Source organism: Arachis hypogaea, chromosome 13, assembly GCF_003086295.3.
Source record: "Arachis hypogaea cultivar Tifrunner chromosome 13, arahy.Tifrunner.gnm2.J5K5, whole genome shotgun sequence".
Taxonomy (NCBI): domain Eukaryota; kingdom Viridiplantae; phylum Streptophyta; class Magnoliopsida; order Fabales; family Fabaceae; genus Arachis; species Arachis hypogaea.
In genome coordinates, this window is record NC_092048.1 from 120,462,411 (window position 1) to 120,482,479 (window position 20,069).

The 20,069-nt window shown below is 37.5% G+C and overlaps 1 protein-coding gene across 1 annotated transcript; it reads left to right on the top strand.

The window, feature by feature from the left end:
* Window positions 1-11,717: 11,717 nt before the first annotated feature.
* On the top strand, window positions 11,718-16,276 carry LOC112732989 (ferrochelatase-2, chloroplastic). The gene is made up of 11 exons (XM_025781829.3): window positions 11,718-12,203; window positions 12,298-12,462; window positions 13,070-13,403; window positions 13,533-13,676; window positions 14,011-14,112; window positions 14,393-14,496; window positions 14,590-14,716; window positions 14,958-15,110; window positions 15,210-15,310; window positions 15,411-15,612; window positions 15,765-16,276. The coding sequence occupies exons 2-11, from the start codon at window positions 12,329-12,331 to the stop codon at window positions 15,987-15,989; spliced, it is 1,626 nt and encodes a 541-aa protein (XP_025637614.1). The 5' UTR covers window positions 11,718-12,203; window positions 12,298-12,328; the 3' UTR covers window positions 15,990-16,276.
* The last annotated feature ends 3,793 nt before the right edge of the window (window positions 16,277-20,069 follow it).

Here is a 20,069-nt window from a genome sequence, read left to right on the forward strand (position 1 = left end):
GATTTGTTGAAGTTCATCAAAAATTCATTTTTACCAAAGTTCATAAACTTCCAATTTCCAAAACATACACTTCCAAATTCATTCAAAACCAACCAAAACTCAACCATTCAACATCAAGCATTTCCAACCTCTCATTCAATCCTCAACCCACCAATTCTTCCATTTTTAACAAAATTTTAATTCAATAATTTCAAGTCATAATCAACATTCCATATTTCAATTTCCAAACAAATATTCAATTTCACCAACCACTATATATATATATATATATATGCCAAATCATGCTCACCAACAAGAGCCTCAACCTTACCAACAAGTAAGCATATCAAGCCACATCACTTACAACATTACATGCTTTACCAACAATTAGCACCACTCATAATCATTCAACCATTATTCATATATTCAACTCAATCCAAATCATCCAAAAACTACATCAACATTTCAAAATTCTATCCTAGGGCCACTAGCCTATGTTTTCACAACCACATTACATTTTAGATACAGGAAACCGAAACCATACCTTGACCGATTCCCGTTTAACCCGGAACACTTCCAAATTCAACCTTCAAGGTCCCAAAACTTCACCAACAGATTTTTCAAGCTTATTGCCCCACTCCAAAACTTTCCAAAACCATCAATCAAGCTCCAATGTACACACATACATTGCCTAATACACATATTATACACTTACACATCCAAATCAATGACTAAATCACAAAATTCCACGTGTTTAGCTTAGGGTTGAGAATCTTACCTTACCCAATGATCAAAGAGGTAAGATTAAGCCTTCCTCTCAAGCTAATTGGATCCTATAACATCAAAAACTCAAAATCTCAACACCTTTTACCCAAAATTTTTGAAATTAAAGGCTGAAAATTCGAAGAAAAAAATTGTGGCTTACCTTAAGAACAAAATTGTGGGTTTTGTAGAGCTCGACGCCGCGGTCACGTGGGCACAAACGGTGCGTCAATCGGAACTCCGAATCAAAAGTTATGATCAATTGAAGATTGGAGTGAATTTGGAAAAAGGGTTTCTTGCTTTCCCCTTCCCTTTCAGCGTGTTTTTGTTTCATATGGGAAAGGAAGGGCTGTGCCCTTTACTTAATTGGCTATTGGGTTGGGCCAAGGGCCTAATATTGGGCCGATTTTTTTAAAATTGGTGTCAAAATTCTCGTTTTAATTTCTCTATCATATTAAACCATAAAATTCGCATTGCTAATTTTCTAGAATTAATTTTAATTTATGAGTTAATTAGTCATTAATTAACCGAGTTTTACACCAGCATCTTCACAACCATTTCTTCAATTACCGCCTTTTGGTGATGTGGAAAACAGTAAGGCCTAATATTAGGGATAGCAGCCCCTTCCTTTAAGGGAATAGCATGATCATGTGAACGATGTGATGGTAGCCTCGGTAGTGGATGAAAGACTACCTCATGATTGTCCAACAATGTTTGTATTAACTGTGGAACACTTGCAACTGAAGCCGAGTGTAAATTCAGTCCACCGTAACACAATTTCAGGTCGCCTTTCAAAGTTAAAGCCTCCCCAACTTTGAGTATCTCGATCCAAGAATTTGTAAAACTTGCTCTAATGACTCCCAACTTGTCTAACCATGCTAGCCCCAAAACAAACTATGCCTCATCGATGGAAAAAAGGTAGAAATTCTCTGTTACAGACAACCCTTAGAAGCTTAATATGACTCCCCTTGCATTTGCCCTGTCCCCTTGAATTTCGACAGTCAACCACCCTCACTCGGAACTTAGGTGTAGTATCTATGGCTAGCCCCAATTCTGCTGCAATTTCCGGTGCTACGAAGTTATCTGAGGTCCCACAATCAACCATCACTCTCACTCGATGCCCGTTCACCTCAGCCCATGCCTTGAACGACTTATGGTGGCGATAGGAGCATGAAATTTTGAGCTCCAGCTGCTTTATTGTGTCCAGAACAACCTCATGCTCTAACCATTCCCCTTTCTCAGCCTCTGGTTCCATGATCAGTAGCTTGAACTCTTTGTTCTTTCATACATGCTCCGCTGAGTATGGTTCATCATAGATGAAACATTTCCCCTAGCGCGCTTCACCCTATACTCCTCGTTGCTAAGATGTTTCAATCCTCGCCGTCGCAAGGAATTTGTCATCGACTCCATGCCCATATTCGCTACAGAATTAGATGCTATAGCAGGGTGCACAACTTTGGTAGTGGGTGAATTGGCAACAACGAAGTTGGAAGCCGGTGGTTTATTGTGTCCTGATACTCCTTGCAAGGTAGTGTTGTGATTTTCTACCTTTTGTGCTAGTTCCATCAACTCATCCACTGACTATTATAGAAATAGTTTATATTCTTCACCCACTTCCAGTTTCAGCCCGTTCAAGAAGAGGTCCATTAGCAATTCCGGTGTGTGGAGAGACCTCCCACCACCTGAACCACGTGAATGTCCTTCCTTCCATCACAAAGGTGGCGAACGTAAGCCATTCCTCCTCTGGCACTGCGCGTAGCAAGAAAAATTGCTCCACGCATTCAATCCAAACCACCACGTCATGACTGTGGAAGATCAAAAATTCCAGCTTCCGCCATTACTCCGGCGCGCCACGATTTCCCACCAACCAGCCTGGTGCGATCCCAGTGAACCACGCTTGTTCCAATTAGGCGCACGATTTTCGAACGATCCATTCTGGAATCGAAATGCTAAAGTGTCTCTTGCATCGATTGACACATCTCCTCCATGCGCGACTCGATTGTGTCAAATCGTGTCTCCTTTTTTCTTGATCTCGATTGCATCATTCAGCACCAAGATCCTCAAGCTCAAATACCAGTTGATAGGATCTAGCAGAAATTAGGAGATTTTATTCATGAACTAGGAATTGTAAATCACAATCTCTTACTTCACTATTGGATCTAACCAATTCTGGAGAGAGTTTTCTCTCCTGAACTAACGGCAAAACATATTTTTCTAACTAACTAGAACTAACTAGCCCCTAATATTTATTGGCAGTAGGTAAGCCTAGATTATTGCTTATAACATGCTAAACTAGCTTAGAAGAGCTAACCAACAGCCAACCAACAACAATTATAAATTAAGTAGTGAAAATTTAACTTATCTACTCCTTATTTCTCTTCCTATAAATTAATTTAAATATGTTCTTATCAAAGACATACGTAGATGATAATAATTGCTGGCGTTGAAAGTTAGACCGTTTCATTAGTTAATAATCGAATGATTACTTACAAAATTATAACATTACGTGGAATAAAACACATTTTTATCATTACTGTAAAATTTTCCCTTTTAATTTTGGAGAAGGCGGCCTATTATGCAATAAAATACATACAGGCTCACTCGAAATCAACGATGTTTCTTACTACAAAACCAAGATAAATAGACATGTGAATTTCACAATCACATGTAAAATAGAACATTATAGTTGCGGAAACAAATAATCTCATCATCATCATCATTTGTGTAGAGTGAGTGATGATCCTTCCATAGGAGTAAAAGTGTGAAACTTGTAATTTGAGATTGGAATGGAATTGACTAATGCATTTTCATTATAGAAAGTTTGATGCAAATTTTATCTCTGGGGGTATTCTTAGACTTAGTTTGGTAAAGTTTTTATTTTTTAAAAGTAGTTTATAAAAGTTAACTTTTAAAAGATGGCTTTTTAAAAGTTGTAACATTTATTTTTGATTTAAAAAATCAAAAATAGCTTTTAATAAATACAAACAATATTGGTAAAATAACTTTTAAAATTTAAAAATATTATAATAGACATAAATGTAAGTATTAAATTTGAAAATTAGTTAACATATGAGATTATATTAAACTTTTAAATTTTGAAAAGTACATGCCAACTTTGAAAAGTTCTATCTTAGATGCTTTCAAAAATATCCTAATCTTTTAAAAGCTACAAGCACAAATATATAATGAGTAAATGTCCTTTCCGGTCCCTAACAATTTGCCCGATGGACTTTCCACCCCCTAAGAAATCTAAATACCCAAATCGATCCATATCTATTATGATTTCAGTACGTTCCAGTCCCTGCAACCGGATCCGAGCAGGTCACTGGCTGATGTGTCAGTAACTTATCCACGTGGGTTTCTCTCCTTCATAATTGGGACAAATCGCCCCCTGTATCTTTGTTGAAACGTTGCGTTTCATTATGAGCGTTATCTCCTGGGTGTTCATAGTTATTTAGGGTTTTTTCTTTATTCTTCGTTGTCTTCATTGTGTGTAGAGTGAAGATAAAGGGTTTTCTTCTGAAGAACAATATGGCTATGAAAGTCAGAGACTCTTCTTCACGAACCGTGGAGGAAAGCAATGAAGCTGGGGAGAATTTGTGCTGGAGTCCGACTCTGGGTTCCACTGGGAGTATAGGAGAAAAGGCAAACCAAGGCAAGAAAAGATTTGTAGCACCCAGATGTCATTGTGGCACATATGCAATATTGTTTCAATCTAGCACTGTAGAAAATTCGAACAGACTTTTTTTTGGTTGCTCTTATTTTAAGGTAATCATTTTTCAATTTTAGTTTTGTTTCAAAATTCCTTGCCATTACCATGGAGTGTTATTTGTTACAGACCGCAGCTCTACATTGTAAATACTTTGCTTGGCTTGATGAATATGTTGAGTCATATTCACATAAAGCTTATGTCAATCAAAATGGTGTGGTTGAAAGTTTGAAGACGATGGAAGAAAGATTGGAGGCACTGGAAGTAATGATGGCAAAGCAGAAAATTGAAAAAACATTTGGAGACAACACTAAATGCAGAACATTAACCACTTTTTTAGTTGGAATTGCAGTTACACTTATAATTTCATCAATTTGTAGTGGGTTAATTGAGAAAAATGTGAATTTGATTTAGTGTGCAAAGTTATGTAAATAGAAGACAACTACTTAATGTATTTTTGTTGAAATTCATAGCTTGTATGAAGACAACAACTGATGTTATGATTATTTACTCTAATACAGTGATACTTAATTTATTTTATTTCATGTAGTTATTAGAATTTAAAATAGTGTATTGAGATATTATCATATTGTATTATTATGAGTTTATGAAACACATGTCTATGAAGATAACAATGTAAATAAATATTCAAATCTGTGAGAAATTTGGAATTGCACTCCAATTCCTGAGAGTTTCATAATAATTGAAACCAACATATAAAGTGATTAAGTGATTCACAAACCAAAGCATGAGTATTTTACAAAAAGTTCACTCCAAAATATGACCTGCTCCAGAAGTTTCACTCAGAAGACCATGTGTGTTTTTTCAACTTGATACTAAAACAAAAACCAAAAAAATTGACTGTATCTCTAAATCAACATTGAGTATTATGTAGACTTCAAATCAGAACCTAATCATAACATCAACACTATAACCAAAATAACTAAGATAGAGTCTCCCCCTATGCCAAAGTTCTACATTTTCTAAACAACATAATATCCATATAGCAAGTTCTTTCACTATTTTTTTGGTGGAGGCTTCATTTCTGGAGTTGGAATGAACTTGAATAGCCTTGATGAGGTCCCAGTGCTAGCTGCTGCCAAAGTTTCATTGGAGATTGCATGAGAGGTTCTCTCTAAGCCTTGTCCTTTTGATTGGGCTTGTATATTGTGAGGAGGTTCGTTGGGTTGCACTGGAGGACCTGGGGGCCTTCTGACACTCTGTTTGGGCCTAAACTTTGGTGCTGCATAATGGGGCTGAGCCTTTGATGCCTGAGTTGTGGCCTGATTCATTGGAGTTGTTTGATCAATTCCTGGAACCTGGTAAAACAATAGTGAATCACATTTGGACTCCAAACTACAACTTTTGTGTTCAAAAAAAGTAAAGAACTATGGTGTGTCTATTTACCTCTGCAGTTGGGGCATTTTGTGAAATGTTTATCTCATCTGACTCTACATGCGGCCTCTTTGGCATTTTTTTCTTGTTTTTCCTAGCCGTATCCTGTATGACAGAAACATGTTTCGCAGCCACATATGTTTTCAAATATTAACTCATTGTGAATACTCAAAGACACAACCCAAAATGTATACGAGTTACAAAATACTTGTCCAAAGAAAAAAACTTACAAAAGGGTCCAGGTGAATAGGTTCAGGTTCTTCAACATGTATGTTATTTACACCACCATCAATACCAGCCACATTCCCTATAGGGTGAGGGGCAGGAGCTAAATTTTCAGTCATCACAACCAAAGCTTTGCTAGCCGCTTTTGCCTTCTTTCTTTTTGGTTGCCAGTCGGGTTTAGCTGGTGCTCCCTTGCATGTTTTATAATAATGCCCCTTCTCCCCGCATTTGCTACACGTTACCTGAAAAGTTCTTCTCACTTTGTCGTCAATCACTGGGAGGGGGAGGGGGTGCACTGGAATCAGTCCTGCGTTTCTTTGGACGACCAGCTGGTCTTACTATCCTGGGGGGTTGTGGCTTTGGATGGTCTGTCTTCTCCCAAAATTCTTCGCTGTTCACCGGATTTACACATAAGTCATATGTTTTTCTCACAGCATCCATAGTGAGATAAGGGCTCACAAAGTCTTCGGCAGCCTTAATTCTCAACTTAGAGATAGCAGCAACTGCGTGGACACATGGCAACCCTATACAACAGCAATAAAAACATGAATATGATGCGGTAAAAAATGTGAAAATAACAAGACAAGAATTATAATTAATGTTTACCTGTCAACTGCCATGTATTGCAAGTGCATGTATGTTGTTGGAGATTGACACCCAATTTGTGTTTTCCCCTAGTAACTTCAAATAGAACCCTGTCATTATCTCCGCTCCATTGTGCATTCCATTTATGACTCTGTGGTTTAATGTGCTTGTCAAGTCTCCACTGCTGTGCTGGTGCCAGTTTCTCAGTGCACCTCCCTAAAATTCTCTTGTGCTTGGCCATCTTTTTCATTATTGTACACCTTATCTCTTCACACATTGTTAGAATCGGCTTCTCCCTAGCCTCAACTATCATAGAATTCCAAACCTCACACATGTTATTGGTGAGGCTGTCATTCTTCGGACCATGACTGAAATATGCCTTGCACCAAGTTGCTGGGTCAAATTGATTCATATACTCCCATCCTCCGCGGCACTCACTTTTAAACTTCTCCATTGATGCTTTGAACTGCACCTGAGTAGTGCACTTGGCAGCATGCCATAACAGTCCCTTTACCTGCTTGTTATTGAATTTTTGTTGAAGATTCTTCCAAATGTGCAACACACAATTTCTATGGTGTGCATAGGGCATGACTTCCTTTGCAGCACGCATAAGTCCCTGCAAGTTTGGTTTAAAAACCAAATATAAGTCCTTTATAATTGCTACAGACATCTAATTATAATTTAGTTATATTGTGCAAAATTGCATTTTATTAAACTGAAAAAGGCATGCCAATTATAATTGTTACAAATATCTAATTATAAGTCAATTATATTGTGCAGAATTGCATTTATAAAACTGAAAATGGCATGCCAATTACAACTGTTACAAACATCTAATTATAATCCAACATGTGCAACAGAAGTCTATAGCCATAAACTAATTATAAGTCAATTATATTGCGCAGAATTGCATTTATAAAACTGAAAATGGCATGCCAATTATAACTGTTACAAACATCTAATTATAATCCAACATGTGCAACAGAGGTCTATAGACATAAACTAATTATAAGTCAATTATATTGTGCAGAATTGCATTTATAAAACTGAAAATGGCATGCCAATTATAACTGTTACAAACATCTAATTATAATCCAACATGTGCTACAGAGGTCTATAGACATAAACTAATTATAAGTCAATTATATTGTGCAGAAATGCATTTATAAAACTGAAAATGGCATGCCAATTATAACTGTTATAAACATCTAATTATAATCCAACATGTGCAACAGAAGTCTATAGCCATAAACTAATTATAAGTCAATTATATTGTGCAGAAATGCATTTATAAAACTGAAAATGGCATGCCAATTATAACTGTTACAAACATCTAATTATAATCCAACATGTGCAACAGAGGTCTATAGACATAAACTAATTATAAGTCAATTATATTGTGCAGAATTGCATTTATAAAACTGAAAATGGCATGCCAATTATAACTGTTACAAACATCTAATTATAATCCAACATGTGCAACAGAAATCTATATCTAATAAGACAATTATCTTGTGCAGACTGTATTTATAAAACAATATCTAATAATCTAAACAATATCTACACTATAATCCAACTAAACTCTGCAGAATTATAATCAATATCAGAATAGGTTGGCAAATGATGTTACCTTCTGTTGGTCGGACATGAGATTCCATCCACGCACTTGATGGTCTCCCAAATCATCCTGAAGTCGAGTTAAGAACCACATCCAATTCTCTGTATTTTCTGCTCTTGTAACAGCATATGCAATAACGAATACATGGTTGTTAGCATCAAGTGACATTGCAGTTAGGAGTTGGCCTCCATAATACCCCTTTAAAAAGCATCCATCTAGGCCTATTAGTGGTCTACAACCCTTAACAAAACCATTTCTGCACGCATCTAAGCATATGTAAATTTTGTCAAACAGCAGTAGAGATTGCGGAATTGGGTCAACACACATGTCAGCCGTGCTGCCTGGGTTAGTCCTGTGCAACTCTTGTAAATAATCCCACAACTTCCCATATTGTGCCTTGTCATTCCCAACAACAATTTTCCTGGCTGCTTTCAAAGCCCTTTGGATCATTTTTGGATGGACCTGAACATTGTAGTCCTGTTTCATATGCTCCGTTGCTTCCCTCGGTGTTAGCTTAGGCTGTGTTGCCAACCTTTTTTCCAGCTTATCTGTGACCCATGCCCTATCGGCCAAATTGCTTCCATAATCCCTTCCACATGTATGCTTGTTGTGAAATGTTTTTATCTCAAATGCCATTGTTTTTGAGTTCCTTGCCATATATATTAACCATGGACAGTTCTCCTCCGCACATCTAGCCCTGACCCACTCCTTCTCATTCTTGATATACATGCAATCTCTTCCATCCCAAACAAATACATCCTTCAAGGCCTTCTTAAATATCTCCATAGTCGAAAATTGCATTCCAAGCTCAAACCGAACCTCTCCATATTCATTTTCTTCATTGAAATCAAGTCCGTGTATTGTCCTCTCATCCTCAGAAGATACCGGGGTATGACACTCTTCAGAAGCATATTCATAGTTGTAGTCATCACTATCACTCTTCTCTTTAACCACTGCTGGACCTCCTAGTTCATCTTCTACTGGCCCTCCCATATCTGTTTCTACTGGCCCTTGGGTAGAACCCAACCCACTAGGAGGTGTCTCAATTCGATTTCCTTTACTAGATTCACCGTATAGCACATGTCTCTTCCTCCTCCTCCTAGTATACCTCTTTGATGATTTCTTACCATTTTTCTTAGGTGACACTTTCTTCTTGTTTGATGGAGACACAGATGCTTTTTCCTTTATTTTTTTTCCATGTCTTTTTGGTGACTCAATATCACTACTATCAGTCTCAAAACTAGGAGGAGGAGGCTTGTAGGCCTCATCCTCGGCACTCTCGTATCCATCATCCGATGAGGATTCCTCTGTGACCACAACGGACTCTTCCTCTGGTTCTGCCTCTGGTTCGACTGCCATTGGTTGACTTACCGGGTGCTCAAAGTAGATGTAGAACTCATTTCTATCTGGACAACTTAGAGTGGCTTCACACATGTCATTAATATCCTGGTCACCCTTAAGGATATGAAGCCCAAACTCCAGGTTTCTTGCTGCTGGATCAAGCCAGTAAATTTCTTTGTATTCTATATAACCTAATCCCCTGAAGAGTTCTTCCAAGTCCTTCTTGTTGACAAAATCAACATCCATGGGTGGAAATTTTTCAATCTTTCCATCTACGTACCGTAGCACTCCATTTGGATCTTTCTTGAGTATCCCACCATGATGAAAAACAGGGATAACAAACACAGACATCTGTAAAAATCCAAACTATAACTCAGTAACAGAGCTATACTTCAAACTTAATCAACAGCAAATAGACTAAAATATCTATCAGTTAAGAATTCTTAACTCATCAATAAGCAGAAAGGTAGAAACTTTCAAAGTTAACATCACTATTATAGTTTCACAACAACTCTAACTCATCAAACAAAACTAGTACTTCACCCCATCCACCCATAATCAACATGCAGAGGAGAACTGAGTTATCAAAGCTAATTTCACTCCCACTATCTGACACACTCCTCAATTTGACTACAGTGAAACATAAAGTAAGTAGAAGAGAACGAAAGATTGCTTACCGTTTCAAAGAAACTTGCCAAATGCTTCCAATGTCTTCCCACACAGTGGTGCAGCACGATCGCACGTCCTCAACGTGACGCTCTTTTGGAGGGAAGGAGAAAGGTTTCAGAGTTAGGGCCAAATGTAAATGAAGAGGGAGAGGAAGGTGTTTTATGGAATAACGCTCATAATGAAACGCAGCGTTTCAACAAAGGTACAGGGGGCGATTTGTCCCAATTATGAAGGAGAGAAACCCACGTGGACAAGTTACTGACACATCAGCCAGTGATCTGCTCGGATCCGGTTGCAGGGACTGGAACGTACTGAAATCATAATAGATAGGGATCGATTTGGGTATTTAGATTTCTTAGGGGGTGGGAAGTCCATCGGGCAAATTGTTAGGGACCGAAAAGAGCATTTACTCATATATAATATTTTTTATTTACCAAACATAAAATAAGGAGTTTGGACTTTTAAAAAACACAAACACCTCTTCGAAAAGCTTTACCAAACCGAGTATTTGTTTGATACGAGAGACACACAAAATTATGGAATTCAGATTCTGCTGTCTTCTTTATTGCTCGACAAATTGTAAGGTAACAAAGTAACAAACACATTGGTGCCTCACATGGCACCCACGTGGGTCTTCCCTCTAGCAAAAACGCAAGTGAATTGTGACTCAAGTCATAATATCCTTTCTCCCGTCATTTTTTTTTCATTTTGTTTTAATTTTCAAAGGAAATGTACTTAATTACCACTTCAGTACTTCACCTCAAAATTATGTGATTTTTTTGTTTTTTAGTTTTACATTCTACACCTTTGAAGAAGAGGAAAACGGAATGCAGCATGAATAGAAGGGAGAAAACGATATACATGATTATTTTAATTTTTTTTTCATAACTATAATTTTATTTAGAAAAAAAAAAACAAGTTAAATCCCATGTCGCCTGCTTGATTATTTAACATTAAAGAAAACCGAGTTTTTTTTTTTTTTTTTTTTTTTTGGGATGGTAACTAAAGGTGGGATTTAACAGTATATCAAATTATCAATATATTGTCACATTTCTTTTGATTTATTTACTTCAAAGAGTAATTTGGTGGAGGTGCATATTCATTCTTTCATGGATAATCAGTCCGAAAATAAAATAAATTTATTAAAAATATATATGCCATACATCTTTGATGGGTATGCATGTGTGTCCACATCAAGTTGGATAATTCAGAAATTCCCAGATATATTTGGAGTCTTATAAATTCCTTTTATCAGTCCAAAAATCAACATACTCTACTAAAAAGAAATACCTCATAATAAATTTAATTTTTGTACATTGTGAATATAAATAATTTTTATATAAATATTTGATTGGATTATTATTTATATATTAATAAAAATATAATTTATATTATTTACTATGACTATTTATGGAATCTAATTAAATTGTTTGCATTCTAACTTCTAAGTGTAAGAAAATTTAAAATCATATAAACACTCCTAACAAATAAAGCCAAAAATACATAAAAAGCAAACAAATGTCATAGACTCATAGGCATGAAGAGGGGAACATTAAATTGTTTTGAGCCCAACTTCCCCCTGTAATGAAAAGGATAGAAAGATAATATTGGAAAAATTTTGGACAGTTAAAAATCGTTGAAGATGAGAAGCTGATAAACACAAAAAGGGGAACAAGAGGTGGCTGTGGATTTTTTTTGCAATCTCATCAGAGATCAGTCACTCTCAACCTCAAGGGTCTCTCTCTCTATTCAGATTTCAGATGCAAAACCCTACTTAGCATTTATTACATTTTTTTTTCTACATTTGCATAAAGAACCCATCAAATAAATAAAAAAAGAAAGGAACTTTACATGGTCTTTATTCGTACTCCCCCTTCTGCTTAGTGACAGGTCTTTCTCTCCCAAATTAGTTGGAATTAGGTAAAGTTTACTCCTTTTCTGTAATTGATTTCTGGGTTTCGTTCGCTTGAGCTTTGAGTTTTGTTGCTGAAGCCTCAAAATTACATTTTTGCAGGAACTGAAGGACGAGCAAGTGGTGAAAAGTGATGATTTTTCATTCATCACAAGCTATGAATTCTCCAATTCACGCTCCTTCATCGCCTTCCTCTTCTTCTTGCTCTTATATTCGCTGTCCTCCTCCATGCCTCACTCATGCTTCTCGCAATTTCAAGTTTCCTCTGTAAGTATTGCTTTCGGCCTTTACTCCCATTAGTGTTTCATATCTTCGGTATTTAAAGATGGACTCATTTAGCTAGAAGCACCATGTTCTGACATCCGAGTTAGTTACCCTGCCTATTATATTGTTAAAAATCTGAGATCCAATTCTAAATAGGGTTATTTTCATTGCTTATATTGTGTCCACAATGTCCATAACAAAAAGTTAATTTCTATATTGAGTATTCCTTTAGTGTTTATTGTTGGCATTATAAGATTGCTTTTTTAACATAAAATATTCCATTGCTTAAGGAAATATTATAATGTTATGTCAACTACTCTTTGTTCCCTCTGAAGTTTACAGAAAGTGTCGAAGACCATAAGCTTTCGTTTATAATTTTGTTTCCATTGGGCAGAAAACCCAACTTAATCCTGGCTTTCTAAATAAGCATGTGTTGTATGCTATGAGCCCTTTTGCTTGCCTGTTCCAAACATTTGGTATGAACATCTTAATGCCAAAAGTATGTTTTTAACATGTTCTTATTAAAATTTGTTATTCATGTAATTCAGTTATCTTATTGCTAAATGTTAGTAGATTTTGCAAAGTTTTTTAATATTTTTTACTTTCATAGGTTGTTGCCACAGGCAATCTGCACCTCTCAAAAGATGTATCGCTGTTCTGGAGGCCAAGCAGAGACTTCAACTACCGCTAACCCCTTGAAGAATTACACCATGGGAAGATGTTCCCCAGGATGGTCTGAAGCACAACCCTTTATTTCCAAGCAATCACTCAGGCGGCACTTGTTGCCGGTTGATGCTTTAGTTACTCCAACAGCTCAAGATGTTTCTGATTCTGGTACACCTCTTGTTGGTGATGATAAGATTGGAGTGTTATTGTTAAACCTTGGAGGACCAGAGACTCTAGATGATGTGCAGCCTTTTCTGTTTAACCTTTTTGCTGATCCTGTACTACTCTAGCTTTAACCCTCTATTCATCTGAATGATTGTTTTTATTTCTATATAGGCTGAGATGAGCTAAAATGTTCAATTTCTTATTTTTTGTTGTATAGTTATTTGTTGTTTGCAACTATGCAGGATATTATACGATTGCCAAGGTTATTTAGTTTTCTTCAAAAACCGCTAGCCCAATTTGTATCTGTGGTACGAGCACCAAAGAGCAAAGAAGGCTATGCTTCAATTGGTGGTGGATCTCCTCTTAGACGTATGACTGATGAACAGGCATGATGCTTCCTGATGGCTTTTTTTTAATACTATCACCGGTTGATTACAAATCTTCTGAACAAATAAAAGTTAGAACTTCTTTATCTGAGATGAAATATTGCTTGTTGGTAATTATAATTTTAGCATTGTGGAATTTTTAGTTGTCTCATCCTTAATTTCTTTGTTCCTTTTTCCTGACCACTTCAAGTGCAATTTTTAAGCTTTCACTAGTCCATATGATTTTCAGCTGACTTAAATTTTTTTTGCTAACATAACATGTCTACACCAACAAATACTTCCCCCTTTTCTTTTTCTGTTATTATTACAACTCTTTTAATGATTCTCTACACAGGCAGAAGAGTTAAGGAAATCTCTTTGGGCCAAGAATGTCCCAGCCAAAGTTTATGTCGGGATGCGTTACTGGCATCCATTTACTGAAGAAGCAATTGAACAGGTATTTGATAAAAATATGAAATTGGATGGCATTTGATTAAGATTATGCCTCCTCATAGCAACTTCTTCTCAGTTTCAATTAAGATTATCTCACAATACCCCATATGGTATCATAAACAGCACACTGCCATAGAGGAGGATATAGTAAACACTAAACAGGGTGGAGGGCACCTGATATGACACAGATGAACTAATACTTGTCATAGTAATTGATGTAACTTTATTTTTGTTTATCTGTTTATGTTATATTCTCATTCTAGTTATGATTTTTCATCGTGTAGATTAAAAGGGATGGCATTACAAAGCTTGTTGTGCTTCCCCTTTATCCACAATTTTCAATATCAACTAGCGGTTCAAGTCTGCGTCTCTTGGAGAGTATATTCCGGTAATTATTATAAAATGCACTGTTATCACATCATTACACTTCAATATTCATCTGACATTTTGTATTATTATGAATTATTTGTTGTTTCTTCAGCGAGGATGAGTATCTAGTCAACATGCAGCATACAGTAATACCTTCATGGTACCAACGTGAAGGATACATAAAGGCCATGGCAAATTTAATTGAAAATGAGCTGAAAACTTTTGACCATCCTGAGGAGGTACTGGATCATTTCTTTTGATTTATGTTTTAAAGGAAAGAATAAACAGGAAAGGTGTGCTTCCTTGACATTTGTATCTTATCATTGCCATTCTTCCACTTCAAATATAAACAGCATAACATCTGTTGCCATTGTATAATTATTTCTGGTTAGGATATAGCCAAACAAAACGTAGGAGTAGCTTTACTTAATTTTATCGAAAATATTCATTGTTAACCTTAGTAGCTGATGTGTACTGCAGGTCATGATATTCTTTAGTGCACATGGGGTGCCTCTTGCTTATGTGGAAGAGGCTGGTGATCCATACAAGGCTGAAATGGAGGAATGTGTGGATTTAATTATGGAAGAGCTTGAGAAAAGAAAGATAACAAATCAATACACCCTTGCTTATCAGGTAGCTACTAAGACTAAGAGAACTTGAACGTTAGTCATCAAGACTCGAGTGAGATTTCGTTTTAGATTTTCTAACAATTGATCACAATTATGGTTACAGAGTAGAGTTGGACCTGTGGAATGGTTAAAACCCTATACAGATGACACAATAGTTGAACTTGGGAAAAAGGGCGTAAAAAGTCTGCTAGCTGTACCAATAAGGTAATGCCATCCTACTACCTTGTCTCTCTCCTCCCCTTCTCACACTGACACACAGAATAAGTGACACTATTAAGTTGTTTAACTTCTGCTTGGTTCACAGCTTTGTTAGTGAGCATATTGAAACACTAGAAGAAATTGATGTTGAGTACAAAGAACTTGCTCTAAGTTCTGGTATAGAAAAATGGGGTCGAGTTCCTGCTCTGGGATGTGAACCCACCTTCATTTCGGATTTGGCGGATGCTGTAATTGAGAGTTTGCCATATGTTGGGGCGATGGCAGTCTCAAACCTCGAAGCACGACAGGTACTCTTCTGATTGAAACTTGAAAGTATATGTTGCTTTAGCCATTTTCACACTAATAAAGAAGTTTAAAACCAATAGTTGATTATGAAATAACAAATTTATTATATTAATATTCCATGTAATGTAATAGAAAAATTTTGGCTCTATTGCAGTCATTAGTTCCATTGGGCAGCGTAGAAGAGTTGTTGGCAGCATATGACTCGCAACGTAGGGAGTTGCCACCACCAGTATTGGTGTGGGAATGGGGTTGGACTAAAAGTGCCGAAACTTGGAATGGAAGAGCAGCTATGCTGGCAGTGCTGCTTCTATTATTTTTAGAAGTCACTACTGGTGAAGGATTTCTGCACCAGTGGGGAATATTGCCCTTGTTTAGGTGAATTACGAAATAAATGAGTGAATATGAAATTCCTGCCCTGCCCTCAGAGGCAATGGAACCTAGTTTTTGCTTATATGTATATGCATAACCGTTAGCATCACATATGCTACTTAGAATCTAAGGCATAAATTCCGGAGTCATCAAATATAGTTTAGATACAAGCATATGAGAATGGTAACGGGAGACCAAAAAACAAATGTATAGTGATTTGGATTGTATACGAAGCAGAATGTATGTATTAAAGCAACTTGACTTGGAAATCTACTCTAGAGGATTCTTGTTCAGAAACGGTTATTTTCATTCATAACCAATTTCTGCTGAACTTATTATTATGAAGCACTGTTATATTATTCCGTTGATGAAACATTGAAACGAGAGATTTTGAAAAGGGTGTATCAGTTCGTTTCTTACTAGCCTGCGATTGGCCAGAAAACAATGTTCAAATTAAAACCATGTGACATGTTTGAAAACGAAAAAAAGAATTGCCGTGTACCCCGTAAAATTCGGAACCAATATCAATATAAAAACCGACTAAATAATCCGGAGATAATAACGCAGAACTCAACCACAATTTGATTATGGTTTCACACAAGTCAAACACCATCTCTAAGCTGTTATCAACAATAACGGCACTCATGATCCAACCGAAAAGATCGGAACAAATAAGGGGAAGCTAACACTTCATTCACCTATATAAACAAACCAGATAGCCCAGGAGAAGGTAGGTCACAAATACATCTCACTCTCTCATTCGTATTGTTTTCTTAACATCTTGTACTGACTTGAGCGTCGGAGTGCTTTTTGCAGGTACTCCTGCCGCTGTGTTTCGCATTGCTGAGCTTTTTCCACTATTTTCTCCAAGACGACGTTAGCTCTTCCCAAAGCCGAGCAATCGCGGAAGGAGTCTTATACCTCGGTTGAACTTGGACGGAACATTTGGTGCCCACCGTGGGGCCGTGATTCATCTAATCCCACTATTTCCCAATGTTCTGAAAACCGGTTCGAACCGGCCAGTCAAACCGGTCGAACCGGGAACCGCTGTTAAATACGGTTCGGACAGATAGTAAAACTACCAATTTTGAAAACCGAAGTTGAACCGCCGAACCGGCCGGTTTTTTAAATTTAGGCAAAACGCTGCGTTTTGCATGCTGAAAGGGCCAAAACCAAAAGAGAACCCTAGTCACCCACTCCTCTCCTCTCGAGCCTCAGCCTCCACTCTCACGTCTCACGTCTCCAGTCTGACTCACCTTGAGCTTCCGGTGCAACTTCCGTCGAGCCACCGCTGCCGTCACAACTTCCGTTGTGCTAACGTCAGCTAGCTCTATTCGCGCGCAGCCACGAAGTCAGCCTTCGAAAATCGCAGCCACCGCCAGGGGAGGAGGGAGCCTTTGCTGCGTCGCCGCCGTGCCTCCATCACTGCCAATCCATCACCGCCGCTGCTAGGGTTTGTTGGAGCTGCGCAAAGCCATCGTCGTCGTTGTCACGTGAGGAATGAAGGAGAGAGACCGAAGCTGCGAGAGACCGCCGCTGCTAGGGTTTGTTGTTCTGATTTCCCCACTATTGTTGCGATCTGCTACTTTCTTTGCAATTGTCTCTAAGCATACTTGATTTTCTGGATTTAGAGTTATTTTTTATTGAGTTTCTGGATTTGAATTTTGAATTCGTGCTTGATCTGCAATTTCTGTTTAATTCTTCTTATTGTTGTTGTGGTTGAAATTCAAAATTGAAATCTGATTCTTCTTCTTCGTCAATTTCATATTCTGGATTTGTTGATTTGTGAACTGATCTTGTGAAATTGAATTTGTGACCTGTCGTTGGATTTGTTGCTAAATTGCTTGTTGAATCTGAATTTGCATCGATTTCGGCCTCTCTTTTTTCTTGAATTTCTGTTGATGTTGCTGCGAGTCTTGTTCTGTTGATAGCTGAGATTTGGTTGCCGTTGTTGCCTTAGTCTAGCTTTAATCTCTTCCCACTCAATTTTCTAGCAGCAATTTCGAATGTTTCCAAATTGGCAAATGGATTGAGCGCCTTCCATAACTGAAACCATCTTAGAGCTTTCCCTTTCAAACCTCTTTCCACCTCTATGAATCTCTGCTCCTCATGTGTCCATCCATAACCATCTTTCCCATTGAATATTGGAAATGTATTTTCAGATTGTTGAGTTATTTGTTTTCCCATGAAAAATGGAAGAAACCTCTCAGCAAGAGCACCAATGTTAGAACTCCTTCTATGAATTAGGGAGAGAAACTCCAAATTGAACCAAGTTCAATATCAATTCATTAATTCCTTTAATACATTGATAAAAGTCTCTTATCTATATTCTTAAAAGACTAAGTAATTCTATTGGGCATAACTAGTACCCTTCCTAATATTAAATAGTAACATGTAGTGGCCACATGAATATCAGAAGTATGCAAAATCAGCAGAGGATGCTGTTGCTGATGTTCTCAGAGCAGGTGTTTTATTTGCCATTTTCATTTCAAGTGGATAAATGGTTAACTGAATTCAATTTTTGTGCTGTTGAATAAGGCAAGGGATTATGAATATAAATGAATGTGATAAAATTGTGAATATGAATAAATATGATTGATGACAAACTTGGATGTTGGCATAATATGTTTAGTTGGTTGTTTTTCTTATTTGACTTGAGTTTGTATTTGAATGAGATCATAATATTTTGGTTTTATTTTGGATGATATTTTAAAGTTTATATTAAACTATAATTATGTTTTAATGTATTTATTTATATTTTAATTATTATTTTATTATAAAATGGTTTTTTTGGTTCAACCACGGTCGAACCGGTTGAACCTATGAACCAGTGAACCAGTAACGAGAACGGTTCGATGACCGGTTCGGTTTTCAGAACCTTGCTATTTCCTTTACCTAGCTTTTTATTCTTATCTTTTACAGGATCTCTGATCCTCAAGTATGGCTAATAATGGAGTCCATCAACCCACGCAAGCGGAGCTCATGGCTCAGATTGCTGAGCTCCAGGCAGAAGTATGAAGGATAGCCGAACTGTCCGTCCATAACAATGCCGGAAAGAATGAGGAGGGGAACTCCAAAGGCTCAGCTCAAAGTCACACAGACCCATTGAGCATCAATCCGCCAAGAGAGAAGCTGACCTTAGACAACCCATTCTCGGAAGAGATCACCAGCTTTCAGATGCCAAAGAATTTCGTGCTACCTACCACTTTGGAGCCATACAAGGGGATTTGTGACCCCTGTGCTCATGTTAAAAAATTCCAATCCATGATATTTTTTAACGGCGCTAACAACGAACCTGTACTTTTCCGAGCCTTTCCTACTTATCTTGATGGTGCTGCACTACTTTGGTTTTCTAAATTGTCTGCAGGTTCGATCTCCACATTTGAAGAGTTGGCGAGATCCTTCATCGACTACTTCGCAGCTTCGAGGATATACGTACGCGGATCAGATTACCTTGGCACCATCATACAAGGACAACACGAAAGTCTAAAGGAATACATGACTTGGTTTGCCGAAGCGACCATGGAAATACCAGATCTAGACCCAGCAGTCCACCTGTATGCCCTTAAGGCCGGCTTCCGACCCGGTAAGTTTCGGGAAACCATTGCGGTGACTAAACCAAAAACACTGCAGGAGTTCCGAGAAAGAGCAGCTGGACAAATGGAGATCGAAGAACTCTGGGAGGCTGAAAGAACGGACAGAAAACCACATGGGAAAGAAGAAGATAAGACTATAAGATCGCTAAACAATAAGGAACCAAGGAAGCCATTCAAACTCTCCCCAAAATTTGACAATTATACCCGATTCAACACAAAGAGAGAAAAAATAATCAAAGAGATTCTCAACGCCAAAATAATAAAACCTTCAGCCCGACCAGGAAGTTATCAGGATTAACGATTTGTAGACAAGAGCAAACATTGTGCTTTCCATCAGAAGTATGGGCACACGACGGATGAATGCGTAATCGCCAAAGACTTATTAGAAAGGTTAGCCCGGCAAGGCCTCTTGGATAAATATGTCGAAGGAAGAAGAAGAAAAGAAAACATTCGAGATCGAGAAGATCTCCAACGAACCTCAGAAGGCAAGGACG